This window comes from Sebastes fasciatus, chromosome 7, assembly GCF_043250625.1.
Source record: "Sebastes fasciatus isolate fSebFas1 chromosome 7, fSebFas1.pri, whole genome shotgun sequence".
NCBI lineage: Eukaryota > Metazoa > Chordata > Actinopteri > Perciformes > Sebastidae > Sebastes > Sebastes fasciatus.
Window position 1 is genome coordinate 22,864,115 of NC_133801.1, and position 24,796 is coordinate 22,888,910.

The 24,796-nt window shown below is 42.5% G+C and overlaps 2 protein-coding genes across 2 annotated transcripts; both read left to right on the forward strand.

Moving 5' to 3' along the window:
* LOC141770800 (extracellular calcium-sensing receptor-like) lies at positions 1 to 4,853 on the forward strand. The gene is made up of 9 exons (XM_074640644.1): positions 1 to 245; positions 534 to 828; positions 949 to 1,035; positions 1,254 to 1,523; positions 1,851 to 2,057; positions 2,775 to 3,050; positions 3,420 to 3,644; positions 3,741 to 3,864; positions 3,943 to 4,853. Exons 1-9 carry the CDS (start codon positions 1 to 3, stop codon positions 4,851 to 4,853), a joined length of 2,640 nt encoding a protein of 879 aa, XP_074496745.1.
* A 9,030-nt stretch (positions 4,854 to 13,883) lies between these two features.
* Positions 13,884 to 18,507, forward strand: LOC141770801 (extracellular calcium-sensing receptor-like). Its single transcript, XM_074640645.1, has 9 exons — positions 13,884 to 14,110; positions 14,389 to 14,683; positions 14,812 to 14,898; positions 15,174 to 15,443; positions 15,610 to 15,816; positions 16,428 to 16,703; positions 17,069 to 17,293; positions 17,395 to 17,518; positions 17,597 to 18,507. The coding sequence occupies exons 1-9, from the start codon at positions 13,902 to 13,904 to the stop codon at positions 18,505 to 18,507; spliced, it is 2,604 nt and encodes an 867-aa protein (XP_074496746.1). The 5' UTR covers positions 13,884 to 13,901.
* Positions 18,508 to 24,796: the final 6,289 nt, after the last annotated feature.

The window sequence follows — 24,796 nt, forward strand, 5'->3', positions numbered from 1 at the left end:
ATGTGGGCTATTTTAGATATCAACCTCCTCTTGCTCATGTACTCTGTGTTGTTGTATTCCTACTTTTCTTCTGCTGTGCCCTCCCCTCTCCATTCCACCTCCTGCCGGTTACAAGGACAGTTTCATTTAAACGGGATGCACAAGGCTGGAGATGTGGTTCTGGGAGGACTGTTTGAGATCCACTTCTTTTCTGTCTTTCCTGACCTGTCTTTTACCTCAGAGCCACAACAGCCAACCTGCCACAGGTCAGTATTTCAGGGAAACAAACGAAATGCAGAAGCTAGAAGAAGCCAATCCCATTAGTAGCATTTATTTTTTGTAATAAGGTATTACTCTGTGAGAATTATTATTGTGTATTTATGCCATTTTAGTCACATCACTTGTCTCCTTTATAGTTTTTATTCAGGTATTGTAATAATCGTTGCTATACAACTGGTTTAATTGTTTGCAAAATCTGTAATTCTGCAACACGTTCATGTCAGCTCAGTTACTGTATCATTTTGAATTTTCCAAAAATGGTATTTTTTTGTTAGTTTTGATGTTCTAGGATTCAGGCAGGCCCACACCATGGCCTTTGCTATTGATGAGATCAACAGAAACTCCAACCTGCTACCTAATGTGACTCTGGGATACAGTTTTTATGACAACTGTGTTAAACTAGGAATTGGATTCCGTGCAGCGTTGTCATTAGCCAGTGGTCAAGAAGAGCAGTTTATATTGGACAAGACCTGTGTGGGAACCCCTCCAGTACTAGGGATTGTGGGGGATTCTTCCTCTACACGTTCTATCGCCATCTCCACTGTCTTAGGTTTGTACAGAGTACCTATGGTAAGTTGTCTTCTGTTGTAGCATTTTGATTTTAAATGCAATGTCAATTGTAAACATTGGACTAATCAGCCAATGAAGGATTTGAATGTTTTTAGGATATACAGTCTGTGTCTTTCACAGGTGAGTTATTTTGCCACATGTTCGTGCCTGAGTGACCGACAAAAGTTTCCATCCTTCTTTAGGACGATTCCAAGCGATGCTTTCCAGGTGACCATCAATCGGCAAAATGAAAATGTATCCCTGTACTGCAATGAAATAGAATATTTTTTGTGTAATACCTGTCAAATACGTTGTGCCATTGAAGGAGCTGTTTGGTCTGAAGGGTACTAGCTAAACACGGTCCATTGTGGTACCAGTTTATCAGGTTAATCACTGAGAGATTATTCTTGCCTGTGCATTAATTCCTCCAATCTGTATTTACTTAGGTGCGTGCTATGATTCAGATTCTCAGGCGCTTTGGCTGGACTTGGACAGGTCTTCTGGTCAGTAATGATGATTATGGACTCCACGCCGCCCGATCCTTTCAATCTGACCTGGCTAAGTCTGGTGGAGGGTGTCTGGCCTACTTTGAGGTTTTGCCCTGGGACAAAGACGCAGCTAAACTAAGGAGAATTGTGGATTTGATGAGGAAATCTACAGCTCGTGTGGTCATTGTCTTTGCACATGAGAGTCACATGATTAACCTCATGGAAGAGGTTGGGCTTGCATTACAGTTTATAATGTCATATAATTTCACAACTTAATGTTTTAATTGTTAACTTGAAAGATTTAAGTTACAATAAAATATTGTCCTATAGCAAAGAGATTTAATTTAATAAATCACTCGTCTTATTAGTTAAAGGAGCTGTTAACCAGTATAACTGGGCATTAGAGTGAGATCATTAACTCAAATTACACCAACCTCCAGTTATATACTGTATACTGTGTAAAACACCGGATTTAACATGTGTACGAATGAGACAGACAACACATCAACTGTTTCACAGTATGAATTTATATATTTGATATAATGCAATGCACAGGTGGTTAGGCAAAATGTGACAGGCCTGCAGTGGATGGCCAGTGAGGCCTGGACTGCAGCTACTGTGCTCCAGACCCCCCACCTCATGCCGTACCTGAGTGGCACACTAGGCATTGCCATCCGTCGAGGAGAAATACCAGGACTCAGGGACTTCCTGTTAAAAATACGTCCTGACATACAACACAACAACCGCTATGGAAATAACATGGTGAGTTTAAGTGGAGATACCCCAGGTGAAGAGGGTTAAACATTTAAATAATATATAATGCCATAAAACTTTCCCCAGTTGATCAGTTATATTAGGACAATTATTTTTTGTAGTACAAATTTTCAGAAATTTGATGTTTAAATATGCATATCAGGCATTATCTTATTAAATATTTGTTAATTTGAATATATTTCCAGAACGGAAATCTGAACATTGGATGAAGCCAAGTTCAAAATTCTTGTTTCATTTTGTTGACATCTTAGAGTCAAAGGTTTTTACTTAACACATTTTGAGAAAATGGCCTTTAAAGACATGTATTGTAAAATGTTCTATATTTTGAAGACACTACCAGTGAATTGGATAAAACATTGGGGGAGATCTAATCTTTGATTAGATGTCACCATAAAACTTCCCCAGTTAATTACTTACTTAAGACAGTTATTTCTTGTATATAAGTTTTCTGAAATTGTATATTTAAATATGCAAATGAGGCATTATTAATGCTAACTTTTAGTGAATTTAGGAGAAATCTTCAGATAGACAAAGTGTAATAAAATAAACAACTAAATGTCTATTTTCAATGTTCAAAATAGCCCAACATCTCGTAATTGTTTCAGCCTGTAGTGTCTCACCTTAAAATTGCAATCTGACCTGGTATTTGTAATAATAATACAGTGTATTGTCATAATTTATAATACAGTTTTTAATACATTTCAGGTAAATCAGTTTTGGGAATACACATTTCAGTGTAGATTTGCACCACCTCCAGCAGGTTGGGTGGAGGCTGGGGGAGAACTATGCACTGGAGAGGAAGATCTGGAGAGTGTGGAGACTGAGTTCTTGGACATTTCAAACCTCAGGCCAGAGTATAATGTGTACAAGGCTGTGTATGCTCTGGCGTATGCTCTTGATGACATGCTGCACTGTGTGCCGGGGAGAGGGCCTTTCAGCGGACACAGCTGTGCCAGTTTGCAAAGACTGGAGCTATGGCAGGTAGGATATCAGTTTACACTCCACCTGTTCATATGACTAAATCCTATGCTATCTTCTGGAGTAACATTTCAGTTATATGATTAAATACAAAGCAATGTGATTACTAATCTTAAAGTGCATAACAGATAGCTGAAAGGATTTGCCCTACCACAAGGTGATAGCAGTGAATAATATTACAGTAATATCAGTGACTTCACTTTAATGGATATTCTTTGTTTGAATTGTTAATATCTTCAAATGTTCATTACAGTGCAGTAGGCAGGTTGATTATTGAATATTAGATACCACTGTGTTCACCATGATCATATAGAATTATTTTTTCATCTGTCCTTTTTGATTTTCCTCTATCCGTTATTCTGATATTCTTAGCTTTTGTATTACTTGGAAAAGGTCAACTTTACCACACCATTTGGTGATCAAGTGTCATTTGATGAGAATGGTGATGCATTACCAATATATGATGTCATGAACTGGCTGTGGCTCCCTGATGGACGAACTAAAGTTGAGAGTGTGGGCAAGGTTAAAGAGTCAGCCAAAGGTGAAGAACTCACACTTGATGAAGACAAAATCTTCTGGAACTTTGAATCCAAAGAGGTTGCCTTTAATTTTTCAGACACCTATTTTGTGTACCATGCATGGCTCATTATAGTTATTTGACTCAATAACAGATGTGTATTTTTTTCCTTACAGCCACCCCGGTCAGTGTGCAGTGAGAGCTGTCCTCCAGGTACCCGAATGGCCAGAAAGAAGGGGCAACCTGAGTGCTGTTTTGACTGCATCCCTTGTTCTGAGGGAAAGATCAGCAATAAGACTGGTTGGTATTCAGTTTTAAACATTGCAGTTTAGGGATATAATTTAAGCATTAATCTTATCACTTTCCCTGTTTTCTTAGACTCCATGGAGTGCACCAGTTGTCTAGAGGACTTCTGGTCCAGCCCCCAGCATGACCACTGTGTTCCTAAGAAATCTGAGTTCCTCTCCTATCAGGAGCCTCTGGGTATCTGCCTCACAGCCACCACATTGTTGGGCACATTCATCTGCGCTGTTGTCCTGGGCATCTTCATCTATCATCGCAGTACCCCTATAGTACGCGCCAACAATTCAGAACTGAGTTTCCAGCTATTGATGTCACTTAAATTATGTTTCCTCTGCTCACTGTTGTTCATTGGCCGTCCCAGGCTGTGGACATGCCAGCTGAGACATGCAGCATTTGGAATCAGCTTTGTTCTTTGTGTCTCATGCATCCTCGTGAAAACCATGGTGGTTCTGGCTGTGTTCAAGGCCTCTAAGCCAGGAGGAGGAGCCAGTCTCAAGTGGTTTGGTGCTGTGCAACAGAGAGGGACAGTTATAGTTCTGACTTCTATTCAGGCAGCAATCTGCACTGCTTGGCTTGTCTCTGCTTCACCAGCTCCCCATAAAAACACTCAGTACCACAATGACAAGATAGTTTATGAGTGTGTAGTCGGATCCACAGTTGGTTTTGCAGTGTTACTGGGTTACATTGGCTTACTGGCTATCCTCAGCTTCCTACTAGCATTCATGGCAAGAAATCTTCCAGACAGTTTCAATGAGGCCAAGCTCATCACTTTCAGCATACTGATCTTCTGTGCTGTGTGGGTGGCCTTTGTCCCCGCTTATATTAGCTCACCAGGCAAATATGCAGATGCAGTGGAGGTATTCGCCATCCTGGCCTCCAGTTTTGGTCTCTTGGTGGCACTGTTTGGACCCAAATGTTACATAATCCTGCTGAGACCAGAGAGGAACACAAAGAAAGCAATCATGGGTCGGGGCATTGAGTCATAAAACATACTGACAGAATTAATACTTTTATCTATACAATACAAAAAAATAAAGGCAGAAAATGTGTTGGTAGTAATAGCAATGTTGACAAATAACTTGGATCATGTTGTATTATTGCATAGAGCAGATTAATCATCAATAATTCATATCAAAATATGTATCTACAATTAATAACCCAAAATTATTAATCATAAACCCATGTATTGTCGTAAGATGTGAAGGATAGTGGTGACACACAGCTTCAGATGTCACACACAAGTAGTTTTAATATCTGAATTTACACAGGTGCCACCCAATTTTATAAAAACAGGGAAAAATACAAAATTTAATATTAATCAATTGAGTCTCATAATATCAGGGTTGCTACAGAGTACGTGGGCATGGTGAACAGTTATTCTAATTGTTTATATACAAACAAATCAAATAACCAAGTTCTTTATAAAAATTAAATGTTTATTTGACCAACTACATGACTAAACTACGAACAGAGGATAATTGAATAAATGATATAACAAAAGGGAAAATGAATAAATTGAATAAAGGATAATCGAACGAATATAGTGAATACAATGATGAACATTTATGGATAGAAACAAATTAAATGTGACCAGGTAAATTCAGTGACTGATATCTCTGATTGAATTTGTTGTTGATGTTTTCCTATCAATTAAATGTAGTTTTGCTATTAATGCACCATTCAGCAGCAGATAATTTAAGAAGCACTAGGGAAGATTGTCAAGCAGTTTCATATCATAAATTTAGGCGTGGTGTAATTCAGGTTTAGAATTTATTGATTGATTTCCTATTTCTTCTGGCATCTAATATTAACTATCAATTTCTTAAAATTACCTTATATATTAATTGACTATAAATTTGTTTATTAGTCTAATCATCAAACCCTTTCACTTCTGAAAATGTATTTATATATCACCTTTGATGGGTAGATTGGTGGATTGTACTGTATGGAGTGGTCGCAGGTTCTGTGTAGAACATAACATTTTGGATCTTTTGGATCCAACGGTGCGATTCGGTTTAAGTCTTTTTTTCTCCCTCAGTGGCTCTCTTTCGGAATCCATCTCCATATCCCTCTGTGTGGTGCAGCGTCTCTGTGCCATTTCTTCAACCCCAAACATGTACAAACATGTACATGTTAAACAAAACTGCATGTTATTAAACATATGTTAGCAAAGGACAACACATCAATTCAAGTACATGTTAATTTGCATTTAATGTAATTTCCATTACATTTTACATTCTTATTCACAGCTGCATGTGTCTTTGGTAGACTGAGCCAACATCTCAAAGGAATGTAGAAAGTCTTAAAACGCAGGGAGTAGGCCATAAATTCTCCTTTGTTTCTTCACTTGTTCCTCCAATGTTTTGCCTCACAGCAAGAGGGTCGCAGGTTCAAATCCGGTTTGGGGCCCTTCTCTGTGGAGTTTGCATGTTCTCCCCGTGTTAGCGTGGGTTTTTCCTCAGGGATCTCGGGCTTCCTCCAACAGTCCAAAGACATGCAGGTTAGGTTAATTGTTGACTCTAAATGGCTCGTAAGTGTAAATGTGAGTATGAATGGCTTTCTGTCTCTATGTGTCAGCCCTGTGATAGTCTGGCGACCTGTCCAGGGTTGAAATTGACTTGACTTGACCACTTTCACTTTGCTGAGCAGCAACTAGTAACGACTGTTTTTGTGTCCCTCCAATAAAATGAGACATAATACGGAGTACTTACTGAGGAGTTCCTCATTACGTCATCATTAACGTATGATTACTTACCCTATTTGTGTCTCCCCAAGTAAAGTGAGACATAATACTGAATAGTTAATGAGAAGTCCCCCATTACTTCATCATTATCTTTACAATCGATTCCTTTAAAAAATCAGAGACAGCAGGATTTTTTAACAGATGTTTGATTGATCATATTCAGAAAACATATACGTGACCATATATACCATATATATCACCTAGGCAGGGAGCACCCCCCCCCCCCCCCATGTAGGTGTGGGTGATTAGAGTCTCTTTGTCTGACTCCTGGTAGATGTGTGGCAGGTCAACACTGTTTGTCCAGGTAAGGGAGAGATTTTGGGAGGGAAAAATGGCTGTTTTATAGTGAGTTTAACCACTTCCTTTGTATATAGATTTGTAGTGCAGCTGTGTCCTGAGCCGTCCAGAGTGATGCTCTGTAACCCCATACTGAAAAGGTATGTTGCAGAAAAACTTAAGTCTGTTAATCTCATATCATATCTTAAGAGTAATATGGTCAATCTAACCTTTTTAGGGAAAGATTCAGCCTTTTGCCCCTCTCCAAGTTGAGCCACAGCAGAGCCAGTGATTGCAGGGAAGTAGGGCCCTGAGGAGTAAGGCAACTTAAAGTAGGTTGGTAATGTAGGAGGGTTACTCCCTCCGAGGTATTCTTACAGGAATATTTGATTTTTACCATGTTTCCCCTTCTTTTTTCAGATTGAAGCTAGACTGCTGCTTTGCCTAGATGTATTTAACACCGAAGCCTGATTGTGACTACTGATTGTTTTACATGGACTAAAAGAGAGACTGTGTCCAGCTGCCCCTTGGTTAATTTGGACACATCCAAGTTGGACTGTTGCATTGTGGTGGTTATTACTTGAAGTACTTTTTAACTCTTTGTAAACCAGAACCAACTGATTCACATTACCTTGTATTTTTGTTTCTGTTCTTCCAGGCAGTGGGAGACCTGCGGGGAGTAGGCTAGTCGTGGTATTTCCCCTCTCTTCGCATGCCGTGTGGTAGGCCCAAAAGGGTGATAGTCACTTTTTACAGTTTCATACATTATCTATTTGCAGTGCTGGTTGCAGTGTAGAGGAATAGTTCATAGTGTACTCACGTGGTGGGTTTAAAGAGGGGTTTACAATAGAATCTTCCCGCAGACAGTACCCTGCCTTAGTATTTGGCTTTTTTTTTTAATTCTTTTTGGGTTCTAATTTAAAAGGGGGTTCAGTTGGAGTTTTTATGGAAACACTGTTTTAACTATCTATTATTGTTGAATAAATATTGTTAATTTATGATTGCCCTCTCTTTTTTTTAGGTTATCAATTTACAATAGTTATTTTCCCCTTTAATTCAATACATTTGGTGGTGTTGAACTGAATGCACGTCTCCTGCTCTTGAATTTGTGAATTTATTGGTGTAAACACTCAAGTAATTGAGGCCTATTGCCTGTGGGTTTCTGCAGTAGCATTGCATTGGCCATTCACTATACTGTGTTAGGTTAAATATACATTGAAGTTCACATCCATTAATATTAGCAAGTTGAATATCATTCAAAAAATCATCCAAAAAATTTGATTGAGAGTTACTCATTAACTAATAGTTCACTGGCATTTAGATCCTCATTAATTTTTTAATTATGTAATCATTAAATAATCTTCTTGAAGCCATGACTATGCTATGACCTAACATTATGGCTCATCTTAAACCGTTTATCCGGGGTTGGGTCGCGGGGGCAACAGCTCCAGCATGGGACCCCGAACTTACCTTTCCCCGGGCCACATTAACCAGCTCTGACTGGGGGTTCCCAAGGTGTTCCCAGGCCAGTATGGAGATATAATCTCTCCACCTAGTCCTGGGTCTTGCCCGCGGCCTCCTCCCAGCTGGTCGTGCCTGGAACACCTCCCTAGGGAGGCGCCCTGGGGGCATCCTTACCAGATGCCCGAACCACCTCAGCTGGCTCCTTTCAACGTATAGGAGCAGCGGCTCTACTCTGAGTTCCTAACGGATGACTGAGCTTCTTACCCTATCTCTAAGGGAGATGCCAGCCACCCTCCTGAGAAAACCGATTTCGGCCGCCTGTACCTGCAATCTAGTTCTTTCGGTCATGACCCAGCCCTCATGACCATAGGTGAGAGTAGGAACGAAGATTGACTGGTAGATCGAGAGCTTTGCCTTCCAGCTCAGCTCTCTTTTCCTCACAATGGTGCAGTAAAGCGAATGTAATACCGCCCCCGCTGCCCTGATTCTCCGGCCAATCTCACGTTCCATAGTCCCATCCCTCGCAAACAAGACCCCAAGGTACTTGAACTCCTTCACTTGGGGTAAGGACTCATTCCCTACCCACACTAGGTAATCCATCGGTTTCCTGCTGAGAATCATGGCCTCAGATTTCGAGACGCTGATCCTCATCCCGGACGCTTCACACTCGGCTGCAAACCGATCCAGTGAGTGCTGGAGGTCACAGACCGATGATGCCAACAGGACCACATCATCTGCAAAAAGCAGCAATGAGATCCTCAGCACACCAAACTGCAAACCCTCCTTCCCCCGACTACGCCTCGATATCCTGTCCATGAAAATCACAAACAGGATTGGTGACAAAGCGCAGCCCTGGCGGAGGCCAACCCCCACCGGAAACGAGTCTGACTTACTGCCGAAAACCCGAACACAGCTCTCGCTTTGGGCGTACAGAGATTGGATGGCCATAAGAAGTGCCCCCCTCACCCTATACTCCCGCAGCACCCCCAACAGTATCTCTCGGGGGACCCGGTCATATGCCTTCTCCAAGTCCACAAAACACATGTTGTTGGGACCCACCATTACTGGTGGCAAAGACAATGAACTACGCTTCTCAGGATCCTTGAGTCATGCAGCCATTGATTATCTTCACCCATGGACTCAGCTCAGTAACTATTGGCTGATGACTTATTCACACATAGGTGTGAAATTCACCCAGGACAAAACCAGAGGAATCTCTTTGTTCCTCATCTTTCTGCTCTTTCTTCACCCCCTTCTCACCTCTCCTGACCTGTGAAGGTGAGCTGCTGCTCTCCAGACCAGAAGCTGTAGGAGCAGCTCTGCTCTGATCTATGGCCTGTTAGGAAACAGCCATAGAAACACCAAGGAACTTTTCTTCTAAATCAGAAGACGCGAGAGCCTGCCTTTTTACCAACTAACTTCAAGCAACAACAGCAAGGAAGTTAGCACCAAGCTATCAAGCTGCTGGGAAGTAAGTATCTGCACTGGATTTGAGCACAGCAAAGACAACATCTTTGATTTGGAACCACAACCTCAGCACATGGAATTACCAACCTTTTTGTCCATGGATTGGTAACGTACTGGGCTTATTTTAGCATTAGTAATTACGCACGGCTGAGTAGGACTGTTCAACTTTGATTTCTAGAATATACCTGTATTGATATGATTAATGTTATTCATTGAGTTTGACTGTCTTAATTACATTATTTGTAATTAAGATATTTGGTGTGTTTAGTTTATGGATCACATAGAAAAGGTCTTGCATGCAAACTAACCATATTTTCTAACCCACTGCATTATCTGACACACATTAAGATCACATACATAAACTGTGAATTAGTTTTAAAAATAAACATACAGCCTCAGATAATCTTAACCCCCACGCCACCCCCCTCTCTGTCCTTCCAGAGCACATGTGCTCCGAAGAACAAAAAGGCCATGTGGTGACATGCTGGCAGCCATCTTGGATCCCGCCATCTTTGTAGTTTTACAGTGCTCGCCATTTTGTCTGTAGGCACATGCAGACATCTTGAGACAAGTAGCCAGCCATCTTGTCTCTCTCCCTCTCTCTCTCCCTCTCTCTCTCTCTCTCTCTCTCTCTCTCTCACTCACACACACACACACACACACACACACACACACACACAAATGCTCATACACTTTGTTTGGTTTGTTTAGTTTAGTTATTTAGTTCGATTAATATTGGGTTTTACACCTTTATTATCTTGTAAATACATTTTTGTGGAATATACGTGCTGGTCTGTTTAATGTTGTACAAGAGTGAATAATGACAACCTCTGCTAGTCAAGAACTCCAATATCCTTCAACCTTTACTATCTATTTTGGTTATAGTTATTAATTTAATTATTAATCAAAGGTCCAAATTGATAGTTTAGTATATTCAATGAGACTATATTAACGTTTTGGTTATTGGTCCCTGATTCCAGGATGGTGCCCCGTTTATTATTTATGTTTATTGATAATTTGTATTAATACTAATAATTCTATTGATATTACTAATTCATTTGCTAATACCCAAACCTGTTCCTACCAAACCCCTACACTGGATAGGCATACTCCCAGGCCCCCTCCAGGATCCTTGCGAGAATGAAGAGTTGGTGCGTTGTTCCACGGCCAGGACGGAATCCTCATTGTTCCTCTTCAATCCGAGGTTCGACTATCGGCCGAACCCTCCTTTCCAGCACCTTGGAGTAGAATTTACCTGGGAGGCTGAGTAGTGTGATACCCCTTTAATTTGTACACACTCTCTGGTCCCCCTTTTTGATCAGGGGAACCACCACCCCGGTCTGCCACTCCTTAAGCACTGACTTCCACGCAATGTTGAAGAGACATATCATCCAAGACAGTCGCTCCACACCAAAAGTCTTCAGCATTTCTGGAAGGATCTCATCAGTTGAGAGAGTTGTTTGACTACCTCAGTGACTTCCACCAGGGAAATTGATGATGGTCCCCCATCAGCTTACAGCTCTGCCTCTACAATAGAGGGTGTATTAGTCGGATTCAGGAGTTCCTCAAAGTGCTCTTTCCACTGCTCGATTACCTCCTCAATTAAGGTCAATAGTGTCCCATCCTTACTGTACACAGCTTCGATGATTCCCCGTTTCCCCCTCCTGAGGTGCCGGACGGTTTTCCAGAAGCACCTTGGTGCCGACCGAAAGTCCTTCTCCATGGCTGCTCCGAACTCCTCCCACACCCGCTGCTTTGCCTCCTTCACGGCAGTGGCTGCTGCTCTTTGGGCCTGTCGGTACCTTGCAACTGCCTCCGGAGTCCTCCGAGATAAAATAACCCGGACCTTTAGACCACAGCTCACCGCCGCAGCTTCAGCAATGGAAGCCCCTCTCTTCACCCGAGTGTCCAAAATATGCGGCCTCAGATCAGACGATACGATTACAAAATCGCTCATTGACCTTCGGCCTAGGTTGCTCTGGTACCACGTACAGTTATGAGCATCCTTATGTTCGAACATTGTGTTTGTTATGGACAGTCCATGACTAGCACAGAAGTCCAATGACAAACGACCACTCGAGTTCAGATCAGGGAGGCCATTCCTCCCAATCACGCCACTCCAGGTGCCTCCATCATTGCCCACGTGCGCGTTGAAGTCTCCCAGCAGAACTATGGAGTCCCTTACTGAAGCCCAATAAAGGACTCCATTCAGGGTCTCCAAGAAGGCCTAATACTCCGAACTGCTGTTCGGTGCATTTGCACAGACAACAGTCAGAGTTTTACCCCCCATAACCTGAAGGCGTAGGGAGGCGACCCTCTTGTCCACCGGGGTAAACTCCAACGTAGTCTCCCAGCAGAACTATGGAGTCCCCTACTGGAGCCCCATGCAGGACTCCAACGTAGCGGCACTCAGCCGGGGATTTGTGAGTATCCCCACACCCGCCCTGCGCCTCACACCATGGGCATCTCCAGAGAAGAATATAGTCCAACCCCTATCCAGGAGTACGGTTCCAGAACCGAGGCAGTGCGTAGAGGTAAGCCCTACCAGATCCAACTGATAGCGCTCCACCTCCCGCACAAGCTCTGGCTCCTTCCCCCACAGAGAGGTGACGTACCACGTCCCCAGAGCTAGCCTCTGCCGCACGTGTCCGGTCCATTGAGGTCCCTTTGGGGTGTCCCCGGCCGGGCTCCGCGGCAAGCCCGGCAAGCCCGGTAAGCCCGGCAAGCCCGGCAAGCCCGGCCACCAGGCGCTCGCTGACGGGCCCTCCGTCTGGGCCTGGCTCCAGCCGTGGGCCCCGGGCTTCCTCCGGGCCGGGTAACTCCTCCTCTGCCTCGTTCTGTCATTGGGGTTTGTGAACCACTCTTAGTCTGGCCCCTCACCTGAGACCAATATGCCATGGGAGACCCTACCAGGAGCACCAGGCTCCAGACAACACAGCCTTCAGGGTCATAGGGACACACAAACCTCTCCACCTTATATTATACAGAAAAGAATTGTAAATTTTTGTGTTTTTGTGTACACTGTTATAATTATTTTCTGCAATTAAGCCTGCATCGATTTGATGCATGTTTTTCTTAAATGCCTCCTAAATAAGATGCTTTTTTGGGTTTGAGTCAGACAAAGCCAGTGTTTTAATTGATGCAATATTGTGCTACATTTTAAAGGGAATAGAGTTGAGTAAGGTCATCCTGCCTGGAAAATTACCTGCATGCATTCACTATTAATATGTTGATGTAAATAAGTAACAGGTTTCTGTCTGAAATTATAGAAATACAGCTACCAAATCTATAAAATTGCAAATTTGACAGACTAATAGAGACATCTGTTCTGCCTACATGTTTCTGCAAAACTGATCATATCTAATGCCTGCCAAGTGGGTGCCAGCCAGATACAATAATTCTCCATCAAACAGACACAGTGCAAGGGAAGACGTAATATTTCACGCATTCATGCACCCACTATTAATGCATTGAGGTGAATAAGTATAGGTCTCTACCTATATTCATACAAATACAGTTACCAAATCTATAACATTGCAAATTGCACAGACAAATGAGGAAATCTGTCTTGCCCACATTTCTGCAGAACTTAACATAACTAATGCCAAGTTACTATGAGTGCCAGTCAGATACAATAACCCTCCATCAAACAGACACAGAGCAAGGGAGGATGTAATATTTCAGTGTCTTGGTATGCTGCTACCATCTAGTGGACATACTCATGGCAAATTTGAGCATTTGGTGAGTTTAATTCGGTATGCTTATCACACAAAAAATCACATGCAAATTTCATGAGGCATCAATCATAGCGGGCATCCACAACTTTAGTTTGGGTTAGAAAGGTTGCTAAAGTTGCCTTGGTGAGATGTTATTCAAAGTGCACAAATTAATTCCACCTCAATACAAAACCAATCTCAAATGAAATGCATATTAGGCCCTGCCCTTACTTTTGCGTATGCGCTGATGGGTGGTGAGCAAGATTAAACAATGCTGCAAGTCAATAAAAGGGGTTGACACTGTCAGAAAAGCAGTAAACAGGAGGAAAGCCATGGGGGCATTTTTGGATATCAACCTCCTCCTGATCATGTATTCTGTGTTGTTGAATTCCTACTTTTCTTCTGCTGTGCCCTCCCCTCTCCATTCCACCTCCTGCCGGTTACAGGGACAGTTTCATCTAAATGGGATGCACAAGGCTGGAGATGTGGTTCTGGGAGGGTTGTTTCATATCAACTTTTTTCCTTCCTTTCCTGACTTTCCTTTTACCTCAGAGCCACAACAGCCTCCCTGCAACAGGTCAGTCTGTCAGGGAAACAACAAAATGTAGAAACTGTAAGAAGCCAATCCCATTACTAAAATTTTATATGATAAGATATCACTCAGTCAGAATTACATTATGTATTCATGCCATCTTAGACATATCACTTGTCTCCTCTATTTTTTTTTTCCAAGTATTGTAATAATTATTTCTATTCAACTGGCTTGTTTGCAAAATCTGTAATTGTGCAAAATGTTAATTTCAGCACAGTTACTGTATCATGTTGAATTTTCCAACAATGGTATTTTTTTGTTAGTTTTGATATTCTAGGATTCAAACAGGCCCAGACCATGGCCTTTGCTATTGATGAGATCAACAGAAACTCCAACCTACTACCTAATGTGACTCTGGGATACACTCTTTATGATAACTGCGGTGCGCTTGTTGTTGGATTCAGTGGGGCATTATCACTGGCAAGTGGTCTAGAGGAGCAGTTTATATTGGACAAGAGCTGTGTAGGAACGCCTCCAGTCCTAGGGATTTTGGGTGATTCTTCCTCTACACGTTCTATTGCCATCTCCACTGTCTTAGGTTTGTACAGATTACCAATGGTAAGTTTTCCACCATGATTCTTTTATAGCATTTTAATTTTAAATGCAATGTGAATTGTAAATATTGGACTAAACAGCCGATGAAGAATTTGAATGTTTTTAGGATGTGCAGTCTGTGTCTTTCACAGGTGAGTTATTTTGCCACATGTTCGTGCCTGAGTGACCGGAAAAAGTTTCCATCCTTCTTTAGGACGATACCAAGTGATGCTTTCCAGGTGACCATCAATCGGCAAAATAAGAGTGCATAAACAAAAAGCATATGCACTGAAACATTCCTTAGAAATAACCTCCTTTTACTGCAATGAAAAATATGTTTTTTTTGCGTAATACTTGTCACATTGTTTGTGCCATTGATGGAGCCGTTTGGTCTCGCCTAAAAAGCTTAGAGGCACCGATTAAACATGGTCAATTGTGGAACCTGTTTAGCAGGTTCCCCACTGAGAGATTATTCTGGCCTGTGCATTAATCCCTCCACTCTGTATTTATTTAGGTGCGTGCTATGATTCAGATTCTCAGGCGGTTTGGCTGGACTTGGACAGGTCTGCTGGTTAGTAATGATGATTACGGACTCCACGCTGCCCGATCCTTTCAATCTGATCTGGGTCAGTCTGGTGGAGGGTGTCTGGCCTACTTAGAAGTTTTGCCCTGGGGCAAGGACCCAGCTGAACAAAGGAGAATTGTGGATTTGATGAGGAAATCTACAGCTCGTGTGGTCATTGTCTTTGCATATGAGAGTCACATGATTAACCTCATGGAAGAGGTCGGGCTTCAATTACAGCTTAATTATAATATATATTTAAAAAATTCTACAATTTAATGTTTTGATTGTCTAAAATAAGAGAGTTTTAAATATGTATGAAAGAGACAAGATATCAAACGTGTCAATACAGTATGAATTTATATATTTTATATAATGCAATGCACAGGTGGTGAGGCAGAATGTGACAGGCCTGCAGTGGATGGCCAGTGAAGCCTGGACGACAGGTACTGTGCTCCAAACCCCCCACATCATGCCGTACCTGAATGGCACACTGGGCATTGCCATACGTCGAGGAGAAATACCAGGACTCAGGGACTTCCTGTTAAGAATACGTCCTGACATACAACACAACAACCGCTATGGAAATAACATGGTGAGTTTAAGTGGAGACACCCCAGGAGTATAGGCTAAAACTGAAATTGTATGTTTAAATCTGAACATTGGATAAAGCTAAGTTCAAAATTATTTTTTCATTTTGTTGACATATTAGAGTCAAAGGTTTTTACAAAACTCAATGTGAGAAAACGGCCTTTACAGGTATGTATTGTAAAATTCAATAAATTTTTAAGACACTCCTGGCGAATTGGGTCAAAAATCTAAGATAACACCATGAAACTTCCCCAGTATATTACTTACACTAAGACAATTATTTTTAGTATTACAAGTTTTCTGAAATATTATGTTTAAATATGCAAATGAGGCATTATCTAATGATAACTTTTGGGGATTTTAGGGGAAATCTACAGACAGATATAGACAAAGTGTAGTAAAATAAACACTTAAATTGGATGTTTTCTTTCCACTAGTCTGAAGGAAGAAATGTTATGGAAGCAAAATAGCCCAAAATTTCAAAATTTACCAGTTCATGAAAAACAATGTTTTAGACTGTAGTGTCTCACCTTAACCTTATAATCTGATCTGGTATTTTTAAGAATAATACAGTATATTGTGATAATTTATAACACAGTTTTTAATACATTTCAGGTAAATCAGTTTTGGGAATACACATTTCAGTGTAGATTTGCACCACCTCCAGCAGGTTGGGTGGAGGCTAGGGGAGAACTATGCAATGGACAGGAAGATCTGGAGAGTGTGGAGACTGAGTTGTTGGATGTTTCAAACCTAAGGCCAGAGTATAACGTGTACAAGGCTGTGTATGCTCTGGCAAATGCTCTTGATGACATGCTGCGCTGTTTGCCAGGGAGAGGGCCTTTCAGGGGACACAGCTGTGGCAGTTTGCAAAGACTGGAGCTATGGCAGGTGGGATGTCAGTTTACAGTGCACCTGTTTATGTGACTAAATCCTATGCTATCTTCTGGAGTAACATTTCAGGTATATGATTAAATACACAGCTATGAGATTGCTAATCTTAAAGTGAATAGCAGATAGCTGAAATGATTTTCCCTACTGCTGGGTGACAGCAGTGGATAATAGTGTCAGGTCAGCGACAAAAATGTCTTGTCTCTGGGTATACGGTAATATCTTCACTTTAAAGAAAATGCTTTGTTGGAAATGTCAATGTCTACATATGTTCATAGGTGCAGTATACAGTTTGATTATTGAATACTAAATACTGTGGTGTTCACCATGGTCATATAGACTTATTTTTTTTAATCTGTTCTTAGCTTGTGTATTACTTGGAAAATGTCAACTTCACCACACAATTTGGTGATCAGGTGTCATTTGATGAGAATGGTGATGCATTACCAATATATGATATCATGAACTGGCTGTGGCTCCCTGATGGAACAACTATAGTTGAGAATGTGGGCGAGGTCAAAGAGTCAGCCAAAGGTGAAAAACTCACACTTGATGAAAACAAAATCTTCTGGAACTTTGAATCCAAACAGGTTATTTTAGCTTTTTCAGACACCTTTTCTGTGTGCCATGAATGAGTCATAGCAGTGTAGAATTAGCGTAGAATAACAGAAATGTGTCTTACTTCTGACAGCCCCCCCGTTCAGTGTGCAGTGAGAGCTGTCCACCAGGTACCCGCATGGCCAGAGAGAAGGGGCAACCTGAGTGCTGTTTTGACTGTATCCTTTGTTCTGAGGGAAAGATCAGCAATGAGACTGGTTGGTATTCAGTTTTAAACGCTGCAGTTTGGAGATATAATTTAAGAATGTATCTCAACAACTTCTCTGTTTTCTTAGACTCCATGGATTGCAACAGTTGTCCAGAGGACTTCTGGTCCAGCCCCCAGCGTGACCACTGTGTTCCTAAGAAAACAGAATTCCTCTCCTATCAAGAGCCTCTAGGTATCTGCCTGACAGCCATCACATTGTTGGGCACATTCATCTGTGCTGTTGTCCTGGGCATCTTCATCTATCATCGCAGCACCCCTATAGTACGCGCCAACAATTCAGAACTGAGTTTCCAGCTATTGATGTCACTTAAATTATGTTTCCTCTGCTCACTGTTGTTTATCGGCCGTCCCAGAATGTGGACATGCCAGCTGAGACATGCAGCATTTGGGATCAGCTTTGTACTTTGTGTCTCATGCATCCTGGTGAAAACCATGGTGGTTCTGGCTGTGTTCAAGGCCTCCAAACCAGGAGGAGGAGCCAGTCTCAAGTGGTTTGGTGCTGTGCAGCAGAGAGGGACCGTTGTGGTTCTTACTTCTATTCAGGCAGCAATCTGCACTGCTTGGCTTGTCTCTGCTTCACCAGCTCCTCATAAAAATACTCAATACCACAATGACAAGATAGTTTATGAGTGTGTAGTCGGATCTACAGTTGGTTTTGCAGTGTTACTAGGTTATATTGGCTTACTGGCTATCCTCAGCTTCCTACTAGCATTCATGGCGAGGAATCTTCCAGACAACTTCAATGAAGCCAAGTTCATCACTTTCAGCATGCTGATCTTCTGTGCTGTGTGGGTAGCATTTGTCCCTGCTTATATTAGCTCACCAGGCAAATATGCAGATGCAGTGGAGGTTTTTGCCATCCTGGCCTCCAGTTTTGGTCTCTTGGTGGCACTGTTTGGACCCAAATGTTACATAATCCTGCTGAGACCAGAGAGGAACACAAAGAAAGCGATCATGGGTCGGGGCATTGAGTCATAAAACATAACTTGGATGATCATGTTGTATTATTGCATAGAGCAGATTAATAATCAATAATTAATATCAAAATATGTATCTACAATTAATAACCCAAAATTATTAATCATAAACCCATGTATTGTCGTAAAATGTGAAGGATAGTGGTGACACTCAGCTTCAGATGTCACCCACAAGTAGTTTTAATATCAGAATTTACACAGGTGCCACCCAATTTTATAAAAACAGGGAAAAATACAAAATTTGATATTAATCAATTGAGTCTCAAAATATCAGGGTTGCTACGGAGTAAGTGGGCATGGTGAAAAGCAAATCTAATTGTTTATATACACACAAATCAAATAACCAAGGTCTTTATAAAATTAAATGTTTCTTTAACTAACTATATGACTAAACTACGAACAGAGGATAAGTGAATAAATGATAAAACAAAAAGAAAAATTAATAAATTGAATAAAGGATAATCGAACGAATACAGTGAATACAATGATGAACATTTATGGATAGAAACCAATTAAATTTGACCAGGTCAATTCAGTGACTGATATCTCTGATTGAATTTGTTGTTGATGTTTGCCTATCAATTAAATTTAGTTGTGGTATTAATGCACCATTCAGCAGCAGATAATTTAAGAAGCACTAGGGAAGATTGTCAAGCAGTTTCATATCATAAATTTAGGCGTGGTGTAATTCAGGTTTAGAATGTATTGATGGATTTCCTATTTCTTCTGGCATCTAATATTAACTATCAATTTCTTAAAATTACCTTATATATTAATTGACTATAAATTTGTTTATTAGTCTAATCATCAAACCCTTTCACTTCTGAAAATGTAGTTATATATCACTTTTGATGGGTATATTGGTGGATTGTGCTGTATGGAGCGGTCGCATGTTCTGTGTAGAACACGGCATTTTGGATCTTTTGGATCCAACGGTGCAATTCGGTTTAAGTCGTTTTTTCTCCCTCATTGGCTCTCTTTGGCATCCTTGGGCACCTTTAGATGTGAACTCGGATTCCATCTCCATATCTCTCTGTGTGGTGCAGCGTCTCTGTGCCATTTCGTCAACCCCAAACATGTACAAACATGTACATGTCAAACAAAACTGCATGTTATTAAACATATGTTAGCAAAGGACAACACATCAATTCAAGTACATGTTAATTTGCATTAAATGTAATTTCCATTACATTTTACATTCTTATTCACAGCTGCATGTGTCTTTGGCAGACTGAGCCAACATCTCAAAGGAATGTAGAAAGTCTTAAAACGCAGGGAGTAGGCCATAAATTCTCCTTTGTTTCTTCACTTGTTCCTCCAATGTTTTGCCTCACAGCAAGAGGGTCGCAGGTTCAAATCCGGTTTGGGGCCCTTCTCTGTGGAGTTTGCATGTTCTCCCCATGTTAGCGTGGGTTTTTCCTCAGGGATCTCGGGCTTCCTCCAACAGTCCAAAGACATGCAGGTTAGGTTAATTGTTGACTCTAAATAGCCCGTAAGTGTGAATGTGAGTATGAATGGCTTTCTGTCTCTATGTGTCAGCCCTCTGATTGTCTGGCGATCTGTCCAGGGTTGAAATTGACTTGACTTGACCACTTTCATGAGTTCATGAGTTGTTCGTTATTAACTCTGAATCAGCTGCTGAGCAGCACAAAACTAGTAACGACTCATTAATTACTGATTACTTAAACATTACTTACTGTATTTGTGTCCCTCCAATAAAATGAGACATAATACGGAGTACTTACTGAGGAGTTCCTCATTATGTCATCATTAACGTATGATTACTTACCCTATTTGTGTCCCCCCCCCCAAGTAAAGTGAGACATAATACTGAATAGTTAATGAGGAGTCCCCCATTACTTCATCATTAGGGCCCGAGCACCGACAACTTCGGGCCAGCGAAGGCCCTATTGAAACTGAAAGGATTATTATTATTCTCCTTCTCCGAAATGAATCGCGTTTTTGAGGCCTTTGCCACGCCCCAAAAGTTGCTAAACTTGGCACAAGTATCAGACGGTGAAAAATTTGATATTTTAAGGGTCTCGGAATATGCTGTTGCAAAATGCCTCGCTAGCGCCCCCTAGTGAGTTGAAAAAGTTGAGCACTGCGCTCGGATTTCACCTACATGTATGAAATTTGGCAGATAGATGTAACATGTGAAGACAAACAAAAAAGCCTCTGGGAGGTATGCCCTAAACTCACAGGAAGTCAGCCATCTTGAATTTAATATGCGATTTTTGCCCATTTTTTGCGTTTTATAGGTCGTGTACTTTAACGAACTCCTCCTACATATTTAATCACAACAACTTCAAATTTGGTCAGGACCATCTTAAGACCTTGAGGATGAAAAATTATCAAAATGGTGAGTTTTCACTAAACGACCTGACCGTGTCGTGGCGGACATTTTGAGCCATTTGCCATGAAAAAGGAAGTTGTTGTAACTCAACTGTACATAGTCCGATCTGCCCCAAATTTCTCAGGTATGATGGTGGTCCAGTCCTGAGGACATGTAAATACAAAAATATACTCATAGCTCCGCCCCAAGACGTTAGCCACGCCCCCTTTCATAACTCATGAACCGTTTGTCGTAGAGGCTTGTGGGAGGTGTCATATAACTCAGCAGAGAGTTCTTGTTTCATTGGTGAAGGTTAGCCCCACCCCCTACACATTAGCCCCGCCCCTTTCATAATTCATGAACCATTTGTCGTAGAGTCTTGTGAAAGGTGTCATATCACTCGGCAGAGAGTGCCTGTTAAGTTGGTACTGCTATCCCCGTCCCCTACACATTAGCCATGGCCCCTTTCATAACTCAATAACTGTTTGTCGTAGAGTCTTGTGACAGGCGTCATGGCACTCGTCAGAGTTTCGGTTTTACCGTGTGCGTCGGTCGGCATCCCGCCAGTACCCCCGACGCACGAGGAGGGGCGAGGGCCCGATCATTATTATCTTTACAATTGATTCCTTTAAAAAAAAAAAATCAGAGACAGCAGGATTCTTAACAGATGTTTGATTGATCATATTCAGAAAACATATGTCACAAAAGTGTGAGGTTCTTATTTTGGATACCAGCAATTAAAAGGTGTTTCCACTGTTAAGAAAGAGCCAATACAATGTAATCAGTTTAAAAGATTTATTTAAACTGCTAAAATTGTCACCATAAAACAGATTAATAAAACCAGTTAAAACAGTGCTAATTGGAATAAACTACAATAAAATGTCCTTAAAATGGAGGTGCAAAGTCCAATTTCACAGCGGGCAATAAATAGTTCAAGAAAGGGGAGTATTTAAGTCTTAAGATGTCAAGGGGTGCAAGGGGGGCAAGGGGGTCCCGAGGCCGTCGGCTCCTCTACTCCTCTGCTCCAGCCCTGCAGCTCTGCTACGCCCTCGTCCGTCGTTGGCGCTACAGAGAGAAAACGGGAACCTCAGTGGCCAGCGCACACACAGTAGCAGCTCACACACACACCAGAGGTTGCTTGGTTCACTTTCCTTTACTTAGCTTTTAGTAGGCGTTGAATCAAGTCTTTTCCCTTCCGTCTAGCTCGTCCTGCAGTGGTTCGTCTGTTCCCTCGTCCTGGCCGTCCTGTCACTCTGTCGGCCGTGTTCCTGCTGCTCTACCGTACCGGTGAAGCCGCCTCTGTCTGGCTCGTCCCGCAGCGGTGCGTCTGTTCCCTCGTCCTTGCCGCCCTGTCACTTAGTTGGCCGTATTCCTGCGGTTAAACGTACCGGTGAAGCTGCCGCGGTCCCCAAACTCGCGTCTCAAACTCCGCTTCCTCGTTCTTGCTGGTTCTCTACCTTTGTTCCTTCCTTTGTTCCTCCTGCACACCTGTCCATAATCCACTTAAAAAGAAGCCCAGCGTCTCTGTGTGCCAATCCGGAGCAGGGGTGTGTCAATCAATTAGTCACAGGTGTCTCTCATCCGTTAATCACCTTGATCCAAAGTCCAATCCAGTTAAAAACCACACAGTAAAACCAGAGATGAAATATAAAAACACATGCAATAATAAAATGGGCAAACATGCAACACCACGACAACAATAAAAACAATATAAGAAAGACATGTACACACATGATAAAATCCATAACACTAAATAAACATGCAATACTGGATCAAGGTATTAAAACAACTATATCTCCCTGTGACATTTCCCCCCTCTTTAATAATGGTCGTCCCAACCAATTACTCGTTGTGATACCTGGCTGGGGGCAACCCAAAATTAGCTCGCCGTGAGCGACGTGTGTTGGGGTGCTCAGGCTCGTTACTGGGGGCTGCTGGTCCTTCTAGAGGGTCAGGTGGTTCGGCCAAAGCTGGCCCTTTTGTCTGTGGCTGGGTAGAGTTCGTAATCAAACCAGGAAGCCACCAAGTGGGAGGGGGCAACTGGTCTGGCGGGTCCACTACTGGAATTTCTGGTGCTCCCACCGGCTCCCTGCTGTCCTGCAACACATTTAAGGGACATGGTCGGAGGTTATTGCGGTGCACTGTACGTGTAGGTGCTTCCTTACCCTCCGGCCGAAGGACATAAACTGGATGACCCTCCCGTAGCTGTGTTACCACTACGACTGGTTCTGGGGTCCATCTCGGGGTCAACTTCCCTTTGGCCCTCCTGCGGAAGTTGCGAACGAGCACCCGTTCACCTGGAAGCAGGGGTGCTGGCTTGGCTCGTCGGTTGTAACGGGCCTGTTTCCGTTCCTGTCTGTGTTGGGACTGTTTCTTTACAGCCTGGTAGGCGTGCCTCAGGGCTCTTTGATGGTGAGTGACTGCCCCTACTTCTTGGCCCTCAGCTGCAGGGGAGATTAAAAATCCTGAGACCCTGATGGTCGGCGGGTGCACAGACGCTGAACGTGTCCGGCTGCACCACAACTCCGACAAATGGGTTGGCCCTGTGTGACCAACTGGTAGGAGGGTGCCATGGTGCCCACTCGCAGTTGTCTCGCCTGGGGGGCTCGTGGTGTATGACAGTCCCTAGGTTGGGTTGTAGGGGTTAGAGGCACCTTCCTGGTTAATTGTGCCCTCACCTCCTCCATTAGGTTAGCCGACAGGGATTTCATTTGTTCTATGATTTCTTTTCTCATCTCACCCATCAGTTCCTGCTGCAGCTCAGCCTGTATCTGGTCCTTTAATTGCGCCACAGTCGCTGTAGTTGTGCTCGATCGGGCTGGGACGGTGACCCTCTGGGACAAGATGGCATCGTCCCAATCTTGCAGCTCCTGTTCCAAGGCCCGAACTTCTTTGCAGGTGGCTGTTAAGGTCATCCGTTCATTCCGCCGGATCTGTCGGCTCAACTCCTGCTTTATGGGTCCAGCTTGTAACCCCACCAACAACTGGTCCAGCAACAGATCATCACCCTTGTAGGGACCTGCCATTTCTGGTGGCAGACACAGTGAACTGTCTCCCAGAATCCTTGAGGTATGCTCTCATTGGCTGTGTACTCAGCTCACTTGTCATTGGCTACTTTAACAATTCACACCTAGGTGTGAAAATCACAGAGAACAAAATCAGAGGAATGTCTTCGTTCCTCCTCTTTCTTCTCTTCCTGCTCTTCATCTCCTCATCTCTCCTGACCTGCGAGAGGTGAGCTGCTGCGCTCCAGAACCTGCAAAGCAGTTCTGCTTCTGATCTATGGTCTGTTAGGAAACAGCCATTTCAACACAAGGAACCAAAACAGAAGACGCGAGAGCCTGCCCTTTTCACCAGCTAACTTCAAGCTATCAAGCTACTGGAGAGTTAGCACCAAGCTAACCAAAGACGACCTCTTTGACTTGGAACCACAACTTTAACACATGGAATCACAAACCCTGTTCTTCCATCGGTAACGTACTGGGCCTTAGCATTAGCAATCGTACATGGCTGAGCAAGACTGTCCAACTTTGATTTCTAGGATGTACTTGTATTGATTTGGTTTAATGTTATTCATTGAGTTTGACTGTGGTGATTTATCTGTATTTGATATTTGGGTAGGTGGCTCTGCCACATCTGATGTGTTTAGTTTATGCTTCACATAGACAAGGTCTTGCATGCAAACTAACCATCTTTTCTAACCCACTACATATCTAACACACATTAAGATCACATACAGAAACTGTGAATTAGTTAATCACAAACATACAGCTTCAGATAATCTTAACCCCACATCACCCCCCCCCCCCCTCTCTGTCCTTCTTGAGCTCATGTGCTCAGAAGAACAAAGAGGTCATGTGATGATATGCTGGCGGCCATCTTTGATTCCGCCATCTTTGTAGTTTTACAGTGCTCGCCATTTTGTCTAGGCCATACAGACATCCTGAGACAAGAA

Coding starts and splice junctions, on each gene's coding strand:
- LOC141770801 (XM_074640645.1), top strand. CDS start 13,902: ATGTATTCTGTGTTGTTGAATTCCTACTTTTCTTCTGCTGTGCCCTCC. Junction 17,294..17,394: donor GGAACTTTGAATCCAAACAG/GTTATTTTAGCT, acceptor TACTTCTGACAG/CCCCCCCGTTCAGTGTGCAG. Junction 17,519..17,596: donor AAAGATCAGCAATGAGACTG/GTTGGTATTCAG, acceptor CTGTTTTCTTAG/ACTCCATGGATTGCAACAGT.
- LOC141770800 (XM_074640644.1), top strand. CDS start 1: ATGTGGGCTATTTTAGATATCAACCTCCTCTTGCTCATGTACTCTGTG. Junction 829..948: donor GTTTGTACAGAGTACCTATG/GTAAGTTGTCTT, acceptor TGTCTTTCACAG/GTGAGTTATTTTGCCACATG. Junction 1,036..1,253: donor TTCCAAGCGATGCTTTCCAG/GTGACCATCAAT, acceptor GTATTTACTTAG/GTGCGTGCTATGATTCAGAT.